Here is a 22726-nt window from a genome sequence, read left to right as displayed (position 1 = left end):
GACGGGTCCACACGCCGCAGGGTGGGGGGCTTGCTGGGCCCCCAGCCCCTCGTTTCAGCCGCTGGTGCAGGACCAGGGCTCACCAGCATGTGCTTGGGCGAGCCCCGGGGAGCAGCTTGCGTGGGACGTGACAGGCAGGAGTTCCCCAGCCGCACTCAGTCCCTGGTGTGACGGGCGCTGCGGTCACTGCTGGAGCCGTCCCTCCGCCGTATCCGTCCTGGCGCAGGTCGGGGCAGGGCTGCAGCCAGCCTGTCCCTACTCCAGCAGCCCCAGCTGTGGTGGCAGGGCCCAGGACTCGACATCAATACACCAGTTTTCTCTAAACATTTATTCCAGGGAAACAAGAAGTGAAGCGTGCCTGCGCGGCCGTGCCAGCTCTCGGGCCAGGCAGCTGCCTGGCGGTGAAACTGGGCACCCTGCGCCTGGCCGGGTCCCTGCCTGCGCCCCAGTCGCCCCCTGCAGCAGCACCGAGCTCCCCTGCGCACCCAGCGGTGCTCTTCACAGGCCGGACTTTCGCTTAAGCCATCCACTGAACGGTGAGACCAGTCACAGGGAATTAGCTTTCCACAGCCGTGCCAAAAACTGTTCAAAATGGAGAGTGGTCCCAGTCCAGCGCTGGCACGGTCCGGCTCTGCGAGGGGAGGTGTCTGCCCTGGGCAGGACCCCCTTGCCCAGCGGGCTCAGCCCGTCGCCGCAGGGATGCACGGCGCATAGCACCGCGGCACCGAGGCGGGGGGAGCAGGCGGCTGCTGCGGGCCGGGGCCGGCTGAGGGGTGCTGGAACTCCACGGGGCTTCTCCTCCTTTCCCCGGCGGGTTTCCTGCAGAGAAACCCCATGGCAGAGCTGGCCGCTGACTCGGGAGGGGACCGGCAGCCCGTCAGCAAGAGCCCATCCCGAGCCCTGTCACACGCTGCAGAAGGCCCCCAGTGCCCCTTGCACAGGCGAACCCGCGCCCCGGCTCGTCCCCGCGCCCCGGCTCGTCCCCAGCCATGCTGCTGCCCAGGGTGCGGGTGCAGCGCGGCCGCTGTGCCGCTCCTGCCCGGGCTCCGCTGGCAGCTCCCAGCCCCGCTCACCCGGCTGCTAATTGCTGAGGTGCAGCGCGTGGAGGTCGGCGGCGAGGCCATCCTCCGCCGGGCTCTCGTCCTCGTAGGGGTAGCCCGTGTAGCCGCCCTCCTCCCTGCAGTACCTGAGGAACCTGCGGGCGCAGCGCGAGGGGAGCGTGGGCAGGAGGTGGCACTGGCCTCGCTGCCCGCAGTGGCCTCGCTGCCTCCGTAGCGTCGGCGTGGCCGGGCACTGCGCGCAGGCGGTAGGGGAGGGCTCACCGGTGCCCGTGGAGGCGGCCAGGCACGGGCGGGCTGGACTCACCTCTGCCAGTGGTGGTCCTTGCTGAGCACGGCCGGGTTACCCACCACGATCAGCAGAGCCTTGGCCCTGGTGATGGCCACGTTCAGCCTCTGAAAAGAGAACAAGAGCGAGGGCTTCACCCTGCGGCAGCGCCCCTCGGCCCCCTCCCCAGCCCCAGCTGGAGCAGCTCTGCCTGCCCGCGGGGCACTGCGGGGGAGCGGGGGGCTGAGGGAGACGAGTCCGCTCAGGGCAGCACGGTACCTTGGGGTTCTTGAGGAAGCCCAGATTGAAGGTCTGGTCGAGTTGGAGGTACTCGCTGCAGCTGCGCACGGTGGAGATGAGGATGATGCGCCGCTCCTGGCCCTGGAACTCCTCCACGGAGCCCACCTGGGGTTGGGGACAGCAGATGAGGGCCCGGGGAGCACCCCCGGGCTGGGGTGGGCTCCTCTCCGTCTTCACACGCAGGACCATACCTTCAGCAGGCTGATGTCCGGCAGCTTCTTCAGGATGGGGTCCAGGGAGGTGATGGCTTTCCGGATCTTCTCCACCTGGGGGGAGGCACACAGCACGGTCCAGCCGCCACAGAGCTGTCCTCGCATGCCAACCCTGGGGCCGCCCATCCGCCCCAGTGCCCCCTGTCCCCCGGGGAGGTCTGTGCCAGTCCCCTGCCCGCAGAGCCGTGCCCCTCACCTGCTTTCTGTAGGGAGAGATGATGCCGACCTCCTTGGGCGAGACGCTGGGGCAGCCCCCCTTGCCCCGGCTCTGCAGCAGCTTCTTGAGGTAGTGGACGAGCACCTCGATCTCGGCCGTGTTGAAGAATGAAGGGCTCTTGGCCTCTCTCCGATCCTCCCCGCAGACCCCGTGGAAGATGATGGGGAAGCCCTGGAGGTGGAGAGCGTCGGGCTCTGCTCCGCCTGCAGCTCCGGGCTCCCCCCGGGCCCCCTCCCCGCTGCCCCCCTCACTTTTTTGGGAAGCTCCTCCCAGGCACAATACAGACTCCGGACATCGAGTTCGATGCTCTCGCAGGCCTTCAGCTCGCTGTCGTAGAAGAGCTCATTGGGGATCTTGAGGATGGCCTCGTGGGACCTGGCAGAGGCAGGACAGTGCCCAGGACTGGTGCCACGTGGCCCCGGCCCCCCCCGGGCAGTCGGGACAGCGGGTGCGCTCCTGTCTCCCACACCAGCCGGGCACTACGAGGCTCTGGGGAGCGCGCACAGATCCTGCATGCAGCAGAGCACCCCTATCCCTGCCTGTGCCTGTCCTCCTGCTGTCCCCATCCCCACCTGTAGTTCCAGAGTAGTTTGGTGACGAACTGCGGGTCGTATCCTCCGCTGGACTTCTTGTAGAGGGGGTTGTGCAGCATCAGCCTCTCCAGCAGCGAGGTGCCTGTGCCCAGCGAGACCCCGTGGCTCCCTGCAAGGCTGCTCAGCCCCCAGGCGCCAGCAGCGCTCCCACCCCTCTCCCCGCTCACCCAAGCCGTGCTCGGTGGCCAGCGGCGACCTCAGGACAGGGCCCAGCTGCTGGGGGTCCCCTGCCAGAACCAGCTGTCCCCCGTTGGGGTTGGTCTCCTGGTCCATGGCGGTGAGGAGCCCTGGGCAGAGGGAGAGCTCAGCGGGGGACAGGAGGGTCCCTGGGCCAGGCAGAGACACTGGTCCCTGAGACGGCAGCCGGGCACCACTCACCTGCGATGGCGACCACACTCTCCGGCTCTACCGCCTGACCGCACTCATCGATGAAGACGTGGGAGAAAAACCCTGGGGGGAAGTTGGCCGATGCCAGCCTGGGGGAGAGAGAGGTGGAACGTGGCTGCCTCGGCATCCCTGCCCCGGCTGGCCATCCTTCCTCCCCTCGCCCTCGTCCTCCCCCAGAGGAGGGGACCCCCTGCTGCCCACCCTCCTCCGCACCCCCTCCCTGCTGCTCCCCGGCGGGGCTGCCCTACAGCCGGCTCACGAGGCAGCCCCGGGTCCACCCGCCGTGGGTGGTGGGGACACCCCCAGGTCCTCCAACCTTCCCGCTGTCACCAGCGTGGTGACGAGGATCCGGTAGCGCCCCAGGTGCTCCTTGCTCCGGTACACGTAGCAGCTCTGCTCATCGTCCCAGTTGCAGCAGGGCTGAAACACGGGCGTTCGGTGGGATCCTGCTCTCCCTGGGCACCGCCAGCCCGGCCGTGCCATGGGGTGCCGGGACAGAGGGGCAGAGACATACCCTGATATCGGCAGGCACCTCCTGGTAGTTCCTGGAGTTGGCGATGAGCCTGTAGATGTACCGGGGAGCGATGTCCTTGATGAGGCGCTGGCACAGCAGGTCTGCGGCACTGTTGGAAGGGGCGCAGGCCAAGATCCGGGCGTCCTTGAAGCACGTCCATACCTAGGTGGGAGGAGGGGGCGATGGCACTGAGCCCCATGGGCCGGGGTGGGCAGCGATGCCGGGGCTGGGCCTGGGCTCTGGCCGCTCACCTGCTTGATGGCTTCCACAAGGGTGACCGTCTTGCCAGTCCCGGGGGGGCCAAAGATGAGGTACGGGGCTGGCCTGGACGTCCCCGTCACGATGTGTGTCACGGCTCTGCACTGCTCCTCGTTCGCCTGCAGCTTGCGGTCGAACCACCTGCGGGAGCAGAGGCTGAGCGTGCCGGGTCCCCGTCCCCTCCCGTCCCGCAGGCACGGGGACTCACCGGGGCTGGAAGGTGCCTGTGAAGAGGGACTTGTGGCAGGATGCAGAGGGGAAGAGGAGGCTGGACAAGCCGCGCTGCATGGCCAGCTCTGCAGCCCGGTGCCGGACCTGCAGTGGCAGCCGGTTGAAGGTGAAGGTCACGTCGAACCTCAGGTTGTTCACAAACTTCTTCTGCAGCCTGGGAAGGAGCAGTGTGAGCAGGGCACGGGGACGCTCCCCCACGCCCTCCCAGCCCGTGCTCAGCCTTCGGCATGTTTGAGGGGGCTGCCGGGTCCCCGCCAGCCCGGCCAGGGCCAGACACCACTCACTTGGGGGAGAAGCCCAGCCTGACCTTCTCCAGCTCCACGCCGTGCACGTAGCCCTTGTACTGGACGAGCGGGGAGCGGCCCCGCTCGCTGCTCAGGTGGGCGAAGAGGTGGTCCCCCTTCAGCACGGACGGGCGGTTCTCGGCCACGCCGGGCACCTGCGCCAAACGGCCGGTGTGATGCTGGGCACCCCGGGAGCCCCACAACCCCTCCCGCCCCCCTGGCGCCTCCTACGCACGTGGAGGACCAGCAGCCCCCTGTCCTGCTCCATGGGCACATCCTGCATGTCGTAGCGCCGGATGTCCACCTCCATCTGGATCTCCTCCAGGTGCAGCAGCAGCTGGAACTTCTGCCGGTAGTTCCCAGCCTGCAGGGGGGCCTCCAGCAGCGACCTGCGGGGCAGCAGGGACGTCACCATTCCCGGGGGACCCCTTGGCTGAGGCGCAATGGGTGGGAGGCGCAGGGCCGGGTGGCGTTGCCCCCACCCCTCGGCACTCACCACATGGCAGCCCAGCTGGAGTTGGTGCCGGCGTTGGGTCCGAGCAGGATGGTGTCCTTGAGGCTTTTTGGGTAGTGGTAGGTGCCCAGGGGGATCTCCCTCTCCAGTTCATTTTTCAGGGAGCTGTGCGGAGGGGACAGCAGTGCCACAGGGACCGCGGGGATGGGCTCCCCCCGGGCTGCAACCACCCGCGGCCCCGGCAAACAGCATGTCCCCAACCCTGCCGTCACCAGCCAGTGGACGGGGATGAAGCACTGTCCCGCAGTGCCGGACAGCCGGGTCCCAGGGCGCTGAGCCTTGCCCCAGCTAGAGAACAGGGCAGGGCCCTCTGCGCAGGATGGCAGGAGGTGACCCTGCCACGTACCTGTCAGGGGGAATGCCGTCCTCGGTGATGACGGTGACAGGGTGCTGGAGGCTGGCCTGGTAAGGCTGGAAAGGCGCCGAGGGGCCCAGGTCCTTGGCCAGCTGGCTCTCGGCGACGGCAGTGATGGAGCGCCCGATGCTGAAGGGCTCATCCGGCTCCTTCATGAACTCGAAGACCACCACAGCGCGGAAGCACCCGTTGCAGGCGGTCAGGCACCGCACCTGGATGGGGTACGTGCCACCTGCGAGGCAAAGAGGCGAGAGCTGGGTCCTGCCTCTCCTGCGCCGGGGCAGCGCGCGGGGCAGGGACGGGGCCCCACCTGGGTGCAGCAGCAGGGACTGGCCCTGCGTCACCCCTTGCTCGTCCGTGAAGGAGAACTCCCGCGACTGCTGGCGCGGCTGGCACTGCTGCAGCGTCACGGCCTCCACCCCGTGGTTCTGCACCAGGAGGGTGACTGTCCGGGGCTCGCCGGGCACCACCGGGAAGCGGATGTGCCCGTTGCCCTGGTCATGGTCTGAGACGATCTCCACCCCATGCTTCCCGCGGATGAACTCAGCGCTGCGGGAAGGGAGGGTCAGGCTTTCCCAGCCAGGGCCGGGGTCCCCGGGCCGTGATGGGGCAGGCATGGGCAGGGTGCTGCCGGTCATACCACTTCTTGGCATGGCTCTGGGGTGCTTCTGGACCCGAGACGGGCTGCTGGCCTGAGGCAGATGCGGATGCCAATGCCTCTGCATTTGTCCTGGATCTCCGGTACTGGTCTGCCACCACCACACGCCTCTTCTCCTGCGAGAAGCAGCCAGGATCAGTGTGGCCCCGGGGCCCTGCCAGGGCCAGGGGCTCCCGTGGAGCCAGTCCCGGTGGGCGCGGGAGCCCCTGCACAGCCCCAGCCCGGGGCTTCCCTCACCTTCTTGAAGTGCACCGAATCCCTGTGCACTTGGGCCCGGTGGGTCACCCTCAGTGCGTACAAGGTGCAGGAGAAGTTGGGAATCTTTGTGTCGGTCCTGCACAGACAAGAAAGAGGGTTTTCTACGTGGGCTGGAGCACGGCTGGGCTGCCGGGGCACAGGCGGCTGAGAGGAGGCGAGCGGGAAGGGAGGGTGAAGCGGGGCACTGAGGCTGGGGTGAGGAGCACATGGTGACTCCCCTCTGCCACAGGAGAGGGAGAAGGACTGGGACTTTTCACTGGCCCTGTGCAAATCTTACATCCCTGCAGGATGCTCCCGCAACCCCATGCAGTGGCATGGCTGTTACAGCTGTGCCATGGCCATTCCGGAAGTGCCACGGCACCGCTGTCTGGCCGTGCAGTCCCTGTCCCTGCCAGTGCACAGGCGGCAGCGGGGCAGGGATCTTATCTCTGTCCCCAGATCCTCCAGGGGCTCAGCTGGTGCAGATGGGAGCTCCTCCACGGCAGGGCCACTGATCTCCAACAGCAGTGCCTCCCCAGGCACCTCCTGCCGCACCCCGGGGCACGTCCCCCCCGCAGCCTGCAGTGGGCTGAACCCCGGCTTTGCCAATGATTAACAGCGGTGACATTGCACAGGGGTCAGCATGACTGGTGTCAGCGGGGTGAAGCGGGAAGTGTGGTGGGCAGTGGGTGCCCGAGGCCGTGCCCAGGAGGCTGCCGGGGGGTGTCCCTGCAGCCAGGGAACATCCCAGCAGGGCTGTGGCCAGTTGGAGGGGCTTGGGGGCAGCCAGGGCTGGTGTGCAGAGAGGCAGCTCTGCCGCTCACTGCATCCACAGCCCAGTGAACGCGGGCTGCCCCAGCAACGCTGCTCAGTGTTCTCCGTGCCTGGAGAGAATGAAGCCCCAGCGCTTGAATTTAACTGGTCCGGGTGTCCCCAAGCTGCTCGGAAAGCACACGCTCTCCATCCCACCGCAGCCCCCACCTGCTCCCCAGTGCCACTCACCCCCAGCTCCCGCCCGGAGCTGGCTTGACACCCCATGCGAAGCCCCAGCGGCGCGGGCTGGGAACCAGTGGTGGTGGCCGGGGGCCAGTGGTGGTGGCCGGGGGAACGGGCGGTGCCGGCCGGGGGACCGTCCCAGGCGACGCTGCGCGGGTCTGTCTCTCACCTGCCCCGAAACTCCTGGGTGTAGATGCTCCGCAGCGTGTCCCGCCGGCTCTCCTGCTCCCGGCCCGTGTCCCGCAGGAACTGCACGAACTGATCCCCCCACCGCCTGGCCTCCGCCACGCTGAACCGCGGCATGGCCGAGCCGAGCCGAGCCGAGCCGAGCGGGGCTGTGCCGAGCGGGGCTGTGCCGAGCGGGGCTGTGCCGAGCGGGGCTGTGCCGGGGCTGGTCCGGGGCTGTGCCGGGGCTGGTCCCGCACGGAGAAACGAAAGCGAAAGGGGCCGAGCGCCCTGCGGGCCCGCCCGCCCGGGGCTGGGGGGGTCGGGGGGACCGAGGGGCGGCTCCTGCCCCGCGCCTCCGGCCCCGCAGCATCGCCCCGGGCCCGGGTAGGGGAGCGCCTCGCCCGGGGTCCCGCGCTCCACGGGGGTCCGGCTGCGGGATGCACCAGGGGGTGGGAATTGCCCCCCACCCGCCTGCGGAGGGGCTGGGGCGGGGGCTGGCCCAGCCCGGGACCCCGAGGGGTTGCAGGGTCGCAGGGCTCCCCCAGAAGTGACAGACGTGTCCCCAAACCGGGCGGGGTTGCAGGGCGGGGGGCAACAGAGCTGCCCAGTGCCGAGGGTCTGGGCTGGTGCCCCCGGGGCTGCAGCACTGGGTGTCCCCAGGCAGGGAGAGCGGGGGCTGCCCGGGCAGGAGAGGTGTCCGGGTGCGTTGCACCGCCGTACCCAATGACGAGGGGCGAGAGCTCCTGCAGGTCTGTAAACAGCGGGGCAGCAGCAGTAAGAGGTGGTGTCTGTGTTGGTCTCTGCCTCTGCTTTCCTCTGCTTTCACCCTCCAGCCTGCCTAGCGAGGATCGTGACCCCCAACCTGACCCTGTAAAACGGCTCAGGACCCTGGGACTGCTCACGGTGCTGCTCTTGCCTTCCCTGCGGCCCGAGGACGTTGGGGTAAGTCCACTATTTTGCCCACCTCAGCTCAGGTGGCTTTTCCCCTGACCCAAGCTCTGCTAATGACCTGCCACTGTCTGGCGGTGGCTGATAGACTGTGACGGTGTAGGGCCCCTGGTGGGTTGTGGGAGGGCTCTGAGGCTGGAAAAATGGGGGTGTTGCCTTTGGAGAAGTTGCTTTTAAGTCTTTCTGTCATGCGTTGCAGGCAGAACCCTGGAGCTTTAAGCTTTGATCTTGCGAACGGGTAGGAAAGCCCTTTCCTTGGCAAGCATCCGGGCTGCTGTCAGGGCCGGCGGGACCCATCCTGCAGCGCTGGGCTGGGCTGCCTCTGCCTCCCCCGGCTCAGCCAAGCCGCACCGCCTGCTCTCGGTGATTCGTCTGGGGTCAGGGTTTGACTTCAGCAGCTTCGGCAGAGCCAGCCCAGGGTATGCACTGCTCTGGAGCTGGCTCTGCTGAAGCTGAAGCCTCTGGTCTCCAGCAGACAACAGCCGATGGCTTTAAAGATTAGAATGCCTCTGGGCATGTGTCACCGCTGGGCTGGCACTTGCTTAGTGCCCCAGTGAGTCACACCAAGTGTTGCTTTTCCAAGGAAGAGAGAGGAGCCCGGAAGGGGCTAGGACTGGGATAGCTGAGCCTGCTGCGGAGAAGGCTGGTGGGGGAGAAGGGCGAGGAGGGAGGCAGGCAGGGAATGAGTTGGCCTAAAGGATGATTAGCTACAGATTTGGAGAAGGACAAAGAGATAGAAATGGTCTTAAGACTGGAATAAGTGGCAGTGAGCTACTCGCAGTGTAGGTCAGAGCAAGAAAAGACTAGCCTTGAGGCAGATAAAAGCTCTGTTGTGTGCACAGCCTTATCTTGGGCCCCGCTTCAGTGTCACATTCTTGGAATTGCTGCAGCGCTTGTCTGGCTGGGACCACGGCCACAGACCACAGCACCTGAGGTGCTCATCCACATAACCTTTCATCTCCTCTAGGCACTGCAGGCAGGGAGGAAACCCGTTCTACAAACACCCGCTGGCAGCAGCACTGTCCTTGAGCGGCTCTTTGCACCACAGCGTGCAAACCCTCCAGCGACAGCCCGGCTCTGCCCAGCGCGCCCAGCGTCGCACGCAGCCCGCGGCGGGTGCTTCACAAGCTGTGCAGAACAGGCGAGGAAGGTGTTAACAGCAGGACACAGGTGGTGAGGGGAATAACCTCGTTTGCTGTTTTCCCTGGGGTGAAAAGCACCCTGGGGTGCTGCTTTAGAGCTGTGCGACTCTTTTTCTCTTAATTTGGAAGTTCTTAGTCCTCCAGTTCCCTGCTCTGCATACCAGGGTGGGAGCATCACCTGTGGCCTTGCAAGTGACACCAGCCCTGCTTTCAGGCTGTCACCCGTAGATCTGCCTTCCTCGGGAGCTAACAGAAGCGAGACCATGAAAGAACAGACACAAATGGCATTAAAACAAAGACTGGTGTATTTCTACTAGACTACTTGATACAGAGGATGTCTGTAGGATGGATGGTCAGTCTCAACAGCAAATACATTTATTTAGATAACACACTCATTTTGTGGTACTACTGTGCAAAACCTGAAGTGTAATGCACAGGCAGTCCCAGCCCTATTTTCCCAACCCCTTTGTGTATTTAAGAATAGGAAGACACCAGCCCATTTAAAAAACAGAACCTGCAAGAAGGCCCCGTGGTAACTGTGTGCAAACGAAGCAATGTGAGTTCACCAAAGGGGTCTCATTTTGCAGTGAATCCATGTTCTGACTTGAGAAAGGCACGCATTTGCCCCTTCAACTCCTCTTAAGAGAAACTGGCAGGACTTCTATTTTTGATTTTACAGGGAAAAAAAGTAACATAAAGCACACATTTCAGAGAGCAACGAAGAGATTAATTTCAAAATCCCCTTCAAGTATGACAAGAAACTGGCCACAACTGAGACAAAACGGAGTTTTTTTTTCTCTCACTTTGGTGCAAGTTTATTTATTTTGTACACAATCCATCCATACACCTGTGATACAAATTCTATGAACCTGCCACAAAGCATTAAAGCACAACATACCTATTATTCTGTAGACATTTGCATTTTTAATCACCATCCAGCCTACATGGATCAGCAGTGATTCGACACAGGAACCTGTAGTTCTGCAAAAATGCAGATGTCTGATAACCGTACACACATGAGGGGTGGGAAGAGCAAAAATGTTCACTTTTAGGGAACATGGCTCAAACCTTCAGATTAAAAAAAAAATAATTACATCCCTGAAAGAGCTGGCTGTGCGGGGATTTCTGTAAAGGATCTTGTAAACTCATTTTATATAGTAAAATCTAAGCCTGCAGGCTTTTTGCTTTGTGGAGGTCAGTAACAAGGATACATGAGGACTTACTGTCTTTTGCATTTCTCCCATCTTGCAGCATAGCGCCTGAAGCTGTTGGCAGATTTGACAAACTTACTGGAGTACCTGGAGTGCTGTATACAGGTGAAGGGAATGCTCTGCACCCTCAGCTGTATTTATAATAGGGCTTTTCCAGCTAGGAAGTTTTCCAACCAGTACAATCAGTGATTGAAAACAGCTATACTCCTGAACCATGAATGTGGCTTAATTAAAACGACCTATCAGTAAATGCAGTCACAATAGGAAGTTTATGCGGCAGGAAACACAAAACACAAAGACAATGCTATCTGTTCCACAGTTCTCTCTGAGGCTAGAAAACCCGTTAACTCTGAAAGCCCTAGAAAAATGCTGCACTGGTTTAGAAACCATCTACTTGGCATAGGACCACATTTGTTTTTTGCACACAAACATTTCATAAATCTCCTTGTTTCTGCATTAAGCATTCTGCATTTCTTTTCCAATCTTGTAGCTGAGGATTTTGTTCCAGTCGATCTTGGTGCGGGTGACGGGCAGCTGCCGGCGTAAGGCTTTGAAAGTGGTGTCTGACATAGTCTGGTAGTTTTCACTGATTGCTGTCTGCAATGGCAAGTAGGTTCAGTTACAGCATCATAAGACACTCTGAGAAAGCATGACTCGGTGTTAAAGCACAAAACCCTTTCTACAAGGTGAAGGCACACTATTAACTACATTAATAATGCGGTCGCCAGTGTGCGTGCAAGTAAAAGGGTTTCTATTAAAATCCCCTGTGAATGTAGCAGAGTCTCCTGAAGTGTGTCACTGAATTATCTGTGTCGAGTCTCCTTGCACACAGGCTGGGACAATGTAAAAAGCTGTCACACATTTCCTCTTCGGTATTTTTAACTGTCACAGAGGAAAACATTTAGACTCACCCACTCCCCTTCCATGCTTGTTCCAGGCATCATTTGTAACCCTTTAAAATAACTATACAGCAAACTTGATTATTAATTACACATAGCTTTACAACTACAGTCGTTAAGCAAACACTACTGCCCTTTTCTAAGTAATTCTTACAGTCAATATGAGACTCAGCCAGAAACAGAATTAGAGGTCAATTTTCCATGTTTTTATTAACTGTAAATGGAGACTGATATGATACCATCCTATTTATTTAACAACCACTGATCTTACCTGATACTCGTTTTCTGCATTTTCTATTATCTTAATAAATTCCTTAGCTGTCTGGACATCACTCTGCGAAGGGGAAAAAGAAATGTTTATATTTTTAAGAGCAACTTACAAAAGCTACACGATAGATTTCTGCTCAAATGATAGGCTGAGCACAGATGAAGTGGATAATATCAGCAGCTTCCATCACGTGTTTGCAGCTGGGTTCCTTTCACTCACTGTGGATGTCTTAGTGAGGGTCAAGACAGAGGGATGTCCTGGCTAGAGCTTCTGCTCCAAACTGAAACAGGACTGCACCCTAGTGAGCAAAAGGGAGGTAGCCCTTCATGGTATGGGTTGGGGATTTTGTGACTGTTGCTCCCTCTACTGTACTACAAGACTTGTTATTTTCCCTTAATACACCGCTCTTACTGTTCGTTTCCCTTGCACATAGAAAGAAAAGCATATTCTACCCTCTTAAACCGAAACTCGTAAGATAAGCTTTGCAACAGATACTGTACTTTCTAATACAGTCTAACTTTAAGCAATTGAGAATCTGGGTTTGCCATGTGACGCTTAACACTACAACTACACTGACGAGTCACCCTAAAATCACATTACTTCAAAGTCAAGAGAATGTAGTCATAGAAGTGTATGCTTCAGGAGATGTTTAAGGAATAAAAGAGTTGCTTTATCATAAAAAACGATCTTTTAGCATACTTACTGAAACCTGTACAGAGTCCTGGATATCTTTATGACTAACCAGTTGAACGTTGCCATCTTCATAATAATGAACCTGAACAAAGAGACAAAATGCAGGTTATCATTAACACTCATTTTATAATCCCTAGAGCCCCCAAATGCTACCAGAATGGCACAACGGCATTGTTGTGCCAGTCTTCTCTGCTTACGTGGAGACTAAAAGCAGGATGGATTTTCTAAAAGGTTTCATTCTTTGTCAAGACTGTTCAAGATTATGTTAATGCAGTAAACGCCTAGAGTTGAAATAAGAGCAATTATAAAAGAATTCATAGAATAGGTTTTAGCCCTATAAAGTGAAGCAGACTTGGAGGCAAACAGGATAATGCTATATAATAAGCCACAGGCCAGATTGTAGACTATGCCTGAAACACTAGTTTTAACAATTAATTTCTTGAATGGTATAGTTTAATAGCATCTTGACTTGAGAAGGACATCTCGTCTGTATTTCGGCATCTCTGAAGTTAAATGCACTAGTGTAAAAGAAGCACAATGCAGCTTCTCCTGCTATTGCCAGAAAAAGTAACTCACCTGGATTTTGAGCACTGCAGCCACTTGAGCTGTTGGTGGTGTGATGGTAAACTTCCATTCTGATCTCCAACGACCGTTCCTAAAAACAATTAAAGCATGAAAACTGTGTTTCCAAAAAGCTCTAACAACAAAATGAACCAAATTAACAACAGCAAGTTGTTTCTGCTGTTGTCTTATGACCAATATTACAGTGCTTTACATGGCATTGAATTAAATTTTGGAAGCATAGCTGAATACAATGCTGTTTCAGTACAGACTAGCTCCAGTACACTCGTGCTCTGGAACACGTAAGGGAGTATCTATCTAACTCTGCTAATGCCCTCCTCTCTGGATAGGTCGTTGAGCCACACTGAAGGCTTTAGACAAATGCCAAGAGGGCTGCAAGGAAAACAGACTACAGAATGAGAAGCAGAACTTCTTGGGAAGCCCAAGACTACCTGTCCTTCAGACTGCGTCAGAAAACATAGTGGATGGGTTTGTTTGAGGACTAGTAAAGGAAGAAGATAAACTATGTTGAAATAGTCTTACCAGAAGTTTTTGGGCTGGAACTGGTGGCTCTCAATACAGGCAATAATTGTCTGCTGCCCATCTATAGTTTTACCATAAACCTGCATTTAGAAAAAGAGTTAAAAAGGCCCAAGAGCTGAAGAAAGCCATTCTTAATTTCTGTTCTTGGCAGCACTGTGGAAGCTTGCTATTGTGGTATCTCACTGAGAACATGTACTACTAATTACATTGTCCAACACCTCCACTTGCACATATGTGCAAATAATGCCTCTTCTTTATTAACTGCAGGTGTTAAGGTACTTGGTAGTCATGATGATGGAAAAAAAAAGTCTAATGCACCTTTACCACTGTTTGCATACCAAGACATTTTCCCCCTCTTTGGACCTTGTTATTCCAAAGTTAGCAAAAACACTAGTGAGGATGGAGGATTCAACCAGCACTAAGTCCGCTCAAGGGATGGACTGACACGGAGCAATGAACTTTCAGTGAAACAAGATGGATACTCAACAGTACAGAAGCCATTGGGGTAATGATCTTTCACATAAGCCCTCAATGCGCTGTCACAGGCATCTCTCCATTGTTTTAAAGCTGATTCTGTGTCCTCAGGCTGGGGATCACTTGCTTCTTTCCTTAAATGATCAAACTTAAAAGAAAGTTTGTTTCTTGGGTCTAAGAATCTGCCATTGCCCAGATCACCATGTTCTGTGATTAAGACCTGCAAAAGAAATTGAAATTAAGATACGCTTATGCTGCTGTGAACGTGCTGTTTTGCGTTTTCCCTGACTATTTGAATAGGTATCAATGTTTCAATATTCTTTCATTGAGCTATAATATCCATACATAAACAAGGATTTTCAGCAATAATTTACACTAAGAGTAGTTGTAGTGAGGCCGAGTGCTGTAACTTTCTCTTGTCAAAGCTATTTCTATGGACAACCCTCTTAAAAGTATCTGCCTCCCATGAACATATGTGGGACACCAGAAAAGCTAGGTCAGTACTCGGCTCAGAGTGGAACAGATGGTCAGGCCAGCTTTCTATCTTCTGTAGGACTTGCTTCTTGTTCTTACAAAAAATTGTTTTGCTGGCATAGACTTGATTGGTACAATCAACGATACAATGTTTTTAGGGTAACTGGAAAATGCAGAAAATGGAAAAACGCCCACCTATTAAGAATCTACTACCGATTGTCAGTAGGAACCAAAGCAGGTAGCAACATAAGGAGTTGTAAGTGAGCTTAAAATACGCAGTAATCTTTACTCCTTCATACTCTAAGTAGAATTCCAGTGACTTCAGCAAGGAGCTTTACTTAAGTAACAATGAATTAGAGTTACTAGGTAGTATCAGACAATACTTTAAGAGAACATTTCAGCTATGCTGCTTCTGTAAGAACAAAAGTTTGGTAATATAATGGTGTGGGGGGGAAGGAGGAGAGGTGATAACTTGTGAGTAGAATGCAACTAGTCAAGATCTCGATGAAACAACATATTTATTGGTTTTGCACTGCGTAGTAATACCAACCTGAGGCATAAAGAGGCAACCTGAGACAACTCTTACCTGATCATCATACCCTTCTATCTTCACCGGAGTGAACTGATCCATGTTATACTGTGCAAATGCACTGTTAAGAATTAAAAGAACATGAGCTTTAGCTGTACATGCATATTTATTTTGACTCAAGAATAAGTATACGGTGTGATTTGTATTACAGAAAAATTCAACTCAATTTGGCAAATAATACACATGAGCACTCTTAAAGGATTTGTCAATACCTGTTACTGACAATAGCTAAACCAGGTCTAAAGCCAGGTTTATTTAGTGATGATTAGGAAAGTACAGAGTTCAAAAGCAGAACAGCAGGCAGCCTGGGGGAACATGAGCAAGCCAAGGCAAAACAGGAACACCGCAGCCACAATTTAGACAGCAGCAAGGTAAACAAATGAGTACACTAATATTTACAACATTTTTTTTATGTAAAGACCTGCTGAGTGACATGTCACCTAGCTTGAAGTAAAATCTTAGCATCAAAAAGCTTGTATGCGTAACCTTTACACACCTTCTGATGAGCCTATGCAAGTAAACAAGGTATTTTGAAAGCTTTTTTTTTTTTGAGGGCAGTCCTTTTTCTAAACTTCGCTAAGGATTACTCAGTATTTCAGACTTCCCTTGCTTTACAAATCATGCTTCAACAAGATCAGACACTCCTGCTGTTAAACTTTTTGGCAGAGTGCCTTCCTGTCAGTTTTATAAGGCCTCTACAGCACAAATTTCAATTTTGGGCTTTTAAAAAGAATAATCCACGCCTTTCATTATGTATTTTGTTGGGGACATTAGGAATGACAGAAGATTGCTCTCAATACAACAAATGGCTTCCTTTGTCGCAGAATGATGGGTGTTAGAAAACATACGCATCTCTGATGGTAATTTGACTTGTTTGAAATATTAGTACTTACTGTGCTGCTCCTTCCCTGAGAAGATTGTCATTGTTAAGCAATAACCGGACATCTGGAGAAGAGAGAGTTCAGGTAGGTTATTGGATTTTCTTTTTAATCAAATGTTTCTCTTCATGAATTTCAACTGTACAAGTGCAAACATTAAAATGATTAAATCATTTAATTAAGCATATATAGTCACAGAATGACAGCGTGCTTTTCCCTCACCACTTCTTAACCTTAAAAGCAGTATACCATGGCACAGCCTTAAACTTATAATAGATGAAATGTGAAGAAAACACCACTGATCATTTTTCCTTATTTACTTACCATTGAATACTTCATTAAATTCTCCAGGGGGTGCATGAGTGATGAATTTTGCAGCTATACGCACCTACAGTCAAGCAGAAAACTAATTAAACTAAAGACAAAAGATAATTTACTGATAATTTACGTACTGCAACATACACCGAAGCAACTCACCAACAAAACGAACCCTGACAGTGATAGGAAATGCCAGCTTTAGGGAGAAATATAGACTGTAGGTAAAGATCAAGTGCGAGACCACCTGAGGAACCTGAAGGCGCACAAGTCCATGGGACCTGATGAGATGCATCTGCAGGTCCTGAGGGAACTGGCAGATGAAGTCGCTAAGCCACTAGCCATCATATTTGAGAAGTCCTGGCGGTCTGGCGTGGTTCCTGCCGACTGGAAAAGGGGAAACATAACCCCTATTTTCAAAAAGGGAAACAAGGAAGGCCCAGGGAACTACAGGCCAGTCACTCTCACCTCTGTGCCTGGCAAGATCATGGAGCAGATCCTCCTGGAAACTCTGCTGAGGCACATAGAAAACAAGGAAGTCACTGGTGACAGCCAGCATGGCTTCACCAAGGGCAAGTCATGCCTGACCAATTTGGTGGCCTTCTATGAAGGGGTTACAGCAGCAGTGGACAAGGGAAGATCAACAGATGTCATCTACCTGGACTTGTGCAAAGCGTTTGACACTGTCCCACACGATATCCTGGTCTCTAAATTGAAGAGACACGGATTCAACAAACGGGCCACTCGGTGGATAAAGAACTGGCTGGACAGTCGCACTCAAAGAGTTGCAGTCAACAGCTCGATGTCCAAGTGGAGAGCAGTGACGAGTGGTGTTCCTCAGGGGTCGGTACTAGGACCTGTACTGTTCAACATCTTTGTTGGTGACATGGACAGTGGGGTCGAGTGCACCCTCAGCAAGTTTGCCGATGATACCCAGCTGTTTGGCGAGGTAGACATGCTGGAGGGGAGGGATGCCATCCAGAGGGACCTGGACAGGCTGGAGAGGTGGGCCCAAGCCAACCTCATGCAGTTCATCAAGGCCAATTGCAAGGTCCTCCATCTGCGTCAGGGCAATCCCAAGCACAAATACAGGCTCGGCAGGGAATGGCTGGAGAGCAGCCCTGAGGAGAAGGACCTAGGTGTGCTGATTGACAAGAAGCTCAACATGAGCCAGCAATGTGCGATCGCAACCCAGAAGGCCAACCGTATCCTGGGCTGCATCAGAAGAAGTGTGGCTAGCAGGTCAAAGGAGGTGATTCTGCCCCTCTACTCCACTCTGGTGAAACCCCACCTGGACTACTGCATCCAGCTCTGGAGTCCCCAACAGAAGAAGGACATGGACCTGCTGGATCGTGTCTAGAGCAGAGCCATGAGGATGATCCGAGGGCTGGAGCACCTCTCCTATGAGAAGAGGCTGAAAGAGTTGGGGCTGTTCAGCCCGGAGAAGAGAAGGCTTTGGGGAGATCTTATTGCATCCTTCCAGTACCAAAAGGGGGCCTACAGGAGAGCTGGGGAAGGACTTTTTACTAGGGCATGTAGCGATAGGAAGAGGGGGAATGGCTTTAAGCTGGAAGAGGGCAGGTTTAGATTAAACATTAGGAAGAAGTGTTTCACTTTGAGGGTGGTAAGGCACTGGAACAGGTTGCCCAGAGAGGTTGTTGAGGCCCCATCCCTAGAGGTGTTCAAGACCAGGCTGGATGTGGTCTTGGGCAACCTGGTCTGGTGGGAGGTGTCCCTGTCTATGGCAGAGGGGTTGGAACTTGATGATCGTCAAGGTCCTTTCCAACCTAAACCATTCTATGATTCTATGCATTGTCAATATGGAAATAGTCAGTCTCATAAAGACCAGATTGTTTTCAGTGTAACTGAGCGGAAGATTTCCAAATGCACTCAGGAAGAAATGCAAACTTCACATGGGCACCTGCAAAAATGGGAACTGTTCAACCTACATAGTATTAACCTATTTAAAGAATATGAATGCTGGCTAGCCACTCTTCTTGGTGACATTCCTAAACAATGTTTTTTTCCTGATCCTTGCTAGTAATCAGAAACCTAAATGCCAAGGTATATAAAGAGTAAGAAACTCTTTACTTAGTAAGAAAGTAAGTAAGTAAGTAAGAGTAAAAGTGACACTGCAACTAGATGGTAACCTACAGCACAACCACACAGCTACAGAGTGTCTGACATACATTGCAAGACAGTGTGATTCCCCGTGATGCAACTTGTTTGTTGCTGATCACTGGCTGAAGGAGATGCCACTGCTTCACAGCAAACAGCATGTGAAGAATGAGAGGTTGATCGCTCTAGAAATGGAGCAGTAAATCAATTACGTCAACTGCCATGGGACTGCTTCCAGAGTTAATTAAGCTCATGGACTTTGAAAAGCCACTGATGTGATCAGAGTGCAGAAATGGGTACAGAAAAGTAAAAAGATGGGAACTGACAGAAATGGGAGGTGATGGGGAGTGCCAAAATGAACTTGAGAGGTCAGACAAAGCCTCCAAATGCAATATCAAGTTTCAGTAGGTGATTTTTTTTTCTTGATCCTCTTCTAATGCTGTCTTGGTCACTTCTAACCCTGAGCAGCAGACACACCACCTGTGCCATTCTGTGGCATTTTATTCCTCTTATCTTAAAGTAATATTTTATTGGAAACTGTACTGTAGTCCAGACACGAACTGTTACAGTAGCAGAAGAATTAAGGCATGTGGAACTGTGACTGAAACAAAACATAACTGAACGGTCAACTGTAAGGAAAATACCTGGATATCTGCAAACTCTGAAGTTGGAAAAGGAAAACTGCATTCTTTTCTAAAAAGTAATAAAACTGCACTGTGTTCTGAAATACAATATACATGTCTTGCATTGCTAGAATTTAGGTGGTCTAGGTATTGATTCTGCTGAAACTAGTAAGAGTTTATGGTTTTCATAATCAAATCCTTTATGGTTTTTACAGGACCAAAGGGAACAAAATCATCTTGGAAGACTTGAAACAGGAAATGTCACAAAATTAAACCTCTCCCTTAGAATAATAAAAATGTCACATTTCTTCCAATAAGCACAGATAACAAAGCTGTGCAATAAGCCTTTCTTGCTCAACTATACATTTATTGAAGATGACTGCAGAACAGTGCTCACTTTTTCTACTTTTCATTTTGATCAGTAAAACAAAGGAGTGTGCATACATCCAACTATTTCAGCTGAATTATTGCCCGAGTTGGAAATAACTTGCTTCTCTCAACCATCTTCCCTGTTTTAATTAGAAATTGTTGTTTGTATTTTTTGTCACATAATAATTTAATGCAAGCCATGAAAGGAAATAAACACCTTTCCAAACAAAGGGTGTACTCATTCCAACAGTATCAAGTAACAACTCAGCCTTAACTGGACTGAGCTTCAGATAAAAATGGATCATTTTCCAAATTAGCATCTATTTCAAAGAATATATATATATACATTCTTTGGGCTTTAAGTAGTTATGCAACATTAATGAAAAACTAAAAAGTCAGTAACTTGTGTAGTTGAGACAATACAGACTGTCAAACTGTTTTCTCCTAATTTTCTGCTTTTAGATAAGGTTGCTATGCACACAGCAATCTTAAAAATGTAGCTCTTACTGTTTAAAAATTTTCACTGTAATTAGGACACATTGATGCTATAATCTTATTAGATTTCACAATCAGAAACTTGGATGGCAATAAAGATAACCTAGCAGTGATTAAGAGGGACACTGCTGCTTTATATCTGGACTTTGCAGAGAGTCAGCCCTAAAAGGCTAAAAGACTTCTGAAATGACACCATGCGCTCTTCTAAGAAAGCACAAGTGTAACCACTAGTACAGGCACATCAGACTGTGGTAAAGCGGTTACAAATATGGACTATGTCATGCCATGATGCCTGTCAGTGGGAGTATGGCACTAGAATACATCCCACAAATTAACTCCCTAGAGGAAGAGACTGCTTATTTTTATAAGGTGCTTCAACATATGGAAAAATAAGGTCCCTAAAAAGCCACAAAATTTAGTATCTTATAAATTCCTGCAACAATGTTGTGGCTGCAGAATTGTACTGTACATGGTACAATCATAAAAGGGAGGACTGTTTTAATAGGTTGACTTCTAGATGAATGGATTCTCATAAATGGATCCTTGTGAAAAAACAAATACTACAGGAGAGATTTTTACAGTCTTCCACAAATTCTCCCACTTGGAAGAATGAACAAAATTAAATCAACACAGAAAGGGCTCTGCATTTCAATCAAATCTTATCACAAAACCAGCCATAAACAAAGCAAACACGGCAAATGAGAAGTGTTCACTTTTACAAAGTATCCCTAGCCCTGCCTCTCTTGTGGAGCAAAAAAATACAAAGCATTTAAGTCAAACTATTGAAATCAGGAGCGAAGTGCAGGAAACAGGCTGTGGAGTAATTAATTCTAAATATCAAGCATTTGAATCGCTGTTCGTTTTTAGAGTTGACTTGTTTCAAAGTGGTGTCAGCACAGTGGCAGGATGTTCCTTTGCAGAAGCTCGAAAATAAGACTTTGCAAACCGACCTACTTCCTGGCCATCGTTGCCATTTCAGGTAGCTCACAGCACGCTAACAAAACGAACTTCCCGTTTCTAAAATGGGGAAAGTGGGAGGGAAGCTGCTCAACCACTGGTTTAAGCTGTCAGAATGGCAGCAGAATGAACTTAAGTAGACAATAGGGTAGACCTTGAACTAAAATGAATCCCTTAGCTTACCTAAAATATGCCTATAGCAAATAAAGAAGTGAGGCTTGGGGGGGATAAAATGAATTAATTTTGTTGCTTTATTGATTTTTTTTGTTTCTTTGCTTTATTTTAAAGCACCAGTAAACTCAGACTTAAAAAAAAGAAACATATATAAAAGCTCTAGACCTATATCAATAGTTATAAAATGGATACTATAGTAAATACTTGCTGCACGTTGCTTTTTCTGATCCTCACTTAAGGTTATTCTTTTCTACCTGTGCTAGGCATGGAGCTACTTGAAATTGAATTGAGGTTGCCTGAACTGGGACACAAAGTAGACCACAGACTCCAAATTGAAGCAAAATCTCATCTACTCCACCAAAGTACTTGGGTGCACGAAGTGCTGAAGGGTCTCTTCTTGAAGGACAAGTCTTCCTCACAACTGCTTTGAAAGAACTGGAGACTTCAGGTGAATGCAGTGGGAGGGGGAGAAAGACACCGCAACCCCAGTTTCTGGCAACACTGACTCTCATTCCCAGGCTAAACGGCCAGTCCAGGAGTAGCCTACGAGTGAAATATTTTATACAGCACTGGACAGATTTCAGTAAAGTGTTTAAGAACATATGAATTCTGTCCTGGAATACTCATTTCAAACAATGCTCATGTGACCTAAAATATTAACTAAGGGATGAATTGAATCTTTAAAGCTCTACCTGCTTGTTTCACAATGAATCTCACTGTAATGAGGCTGAAATTGGTAGTTTAAGGGAAAAATGAAAGCAGGTTCCAACCTCAAGGATCCTTGAAGATCTATCAGCCTATCACTCCAGAAGGTTAAAGAAGAAAGAAACAGCTACATGTTATATTTTTATAATGTAAGGCAGAGCAGCAGTGGATTTTTTAACTACCGTTTGTAGGTAACTATTGTCTACAGACTTGCAGAAAAGGCTACCTTTTCATTTGTTACATGAAACTCAGTGCTCCTTGTAAGGCTGTCATATTTCTGCGTTCCTACACAAAAAGAACAATCTGTTCATTTTGCCATTTTGTAAAATAAATATTGCTCTATTTGCTCCTCCTTAGTCTCTTCCACCCAGTATAAATGGTAGCATCTACATTAAAGCTAATATCTGCAGCTGGGGCAAGCAGATAACGTGAAAAAACGCTCTGAAGGTGTTTCAGAACCGAACAGTCTCACAGCACCTTTTAAAGACGCCGCTAACTTTCCTGACCTGGGAAAAGAAAGCCGAAGAGCAGAAAATATATTTTCATGCACAAAGACGCGCAGAGGCAGCTCAGCTGCACCCAGGCAATAAGGAAGTGGAAACGCAAAGCGCTGGGCTGATAAGAAACCGCTGATCGCCGGCCGGCCTCTCACCCGGGCAGCGGCGGCCCGGTCGGTCTCGGGGGCCCGCCCGCCCCAAGGCAGCGGGAAGCTGACCCGCCGGCACCGGGAGAGCCTCCCTGCCACCTCCCGCCCGCTGCCGTGCTGCGGGGGCGGCGATGCCGGCCCGCCGCGGAGGGGCGGCCCCCTCCCTACCTTTTCCTCATCCGACACCCGGTCCTCGAAGTCGGCCATTTTGGCAGCTCTGGACCCAGCCCGGCCCCGCGCGGAGCATGCCGGGAGCGGCGGCCAGGGCGTCGCCGCCGGGCTGGACCGGAAGCGCGCTCAGCGCCATGTTGACTGCGGGCAGACGCCGCGCGGCGGCCATCGTAGGGGCGGGCGGGCTCGCCGGGGCCTGGGAGGGCTGCAGCGGCCGGCGGCG

The 22726-nt window shown here is 52.4% G+C and overlaps 2 protein-coding genes across 2 annotated transcripts; both read right to left on the bottom strand.

Moving 5' to 3' along the window:
- Window positions 1-318: 318 nt before the first annotated feature.
- Window positions 319-7433, bottom strand: MOV10 (Mov10 RNA helicase). Its single transcript, XM_082494614.1, is given in 23 exon segments — window positions 319-819; window positions 1074-1195; window positions 1366-1454; window positions 1606-1731; window positions 1818-1892; window positions 2035-2226; window positions 2307-2430; window positions 2628-2730; window positions 2816-2935; window positions 3027-3162; window positions 3164-3295; window positions 3297-3455; window positions 3550-3711; window positions 3801-3948; window positions 4016-4192; window positions 4323-4477; window positions 4558-4711; window positions 4819-4941; window positions 5183-5423; window positions 5502-5740; window positions 5832-5965; window positions 6087-6183; window positions 7252-7433. Coding segments are annotated over 22 exon segments (3135 nt in total). The 5' UTR covers window positions 7386-7433; the 3' UTR covers window positions 319-819; window positions 1074-1080.
- A 2382-nt stretch (window positions 7434-9815) lies between these two features.
- CAPZA1 (capping actin protein of muscle Z-line subunit alpha 1) lies at window positions 9816-22542 on the bottom strand. Its single transcript, XM_082494673.1, has 10 exons — window positions 22501-22542; window positions 16255-16318; window positions 15946-15997; window positions 15050-15113; window positions 14003-14209; window positions 13516-13595; window positions 12988-13066; window positions 12422-12493; window positions 11722-11784; window positions 9816-11148 (listed from the first exon to the last, which is right to left on the bottom strand). The coding sequence occupies exons 1-10, from the start codon at window positions 22537-22539 to the stop codon at window positions 11008-11010; spliced, it is 861 nt and encodes a 286-aa protein (XP_082350799.1). The 5' UTR covers window positions 22540-22542; the 3' UTR covers window positions 9816-11007.
- Between the last annotated feature and the right edge of the window lie 184 nt (window positions 22543-22726).

Source organism: Vanellus vanellus, assembly GCF_965231255.1.
Source record: "Vanellus vanellus genome assembly, chromosome: 23".
In the NCBI taxonomy this organism is placed as follows: Eukaryota; Metazoa; Chordata; class Aves; order Charadriiformes; family Charadriidae; genus Vanellus; species Vanellus vanellus.
The sequence above is the reverse complement of the archived record's forward strand: the minus strand, read 5'-3'. Positions and strand labels throughout refer to the sequence as shown.

Bases quoted from the DNA above. Each gene is read 5' to 3' on its own strand.
- CAPZA1 (XM_082494673.1), bottom strand. From the start codon at position 22,539: ATGGCCGACTTCGAGGACCGGGTGTCGGATGAGGAAAAG. The intron at 15,114-15,945 runs GTAAGTACTAAT...AATTCTTAACAG, and splicing joins CTCAGGGAAGGAGCAGCACA to TGCATTTGCACAGTATAACA. The intron at 11,149-11,721 runs GTAAGATCAGTG...TTGCCATTGCAG, and splicing joins ATGCAGAAAACGAGTATCAG to ACAGCAATCAGTGAAAACTA.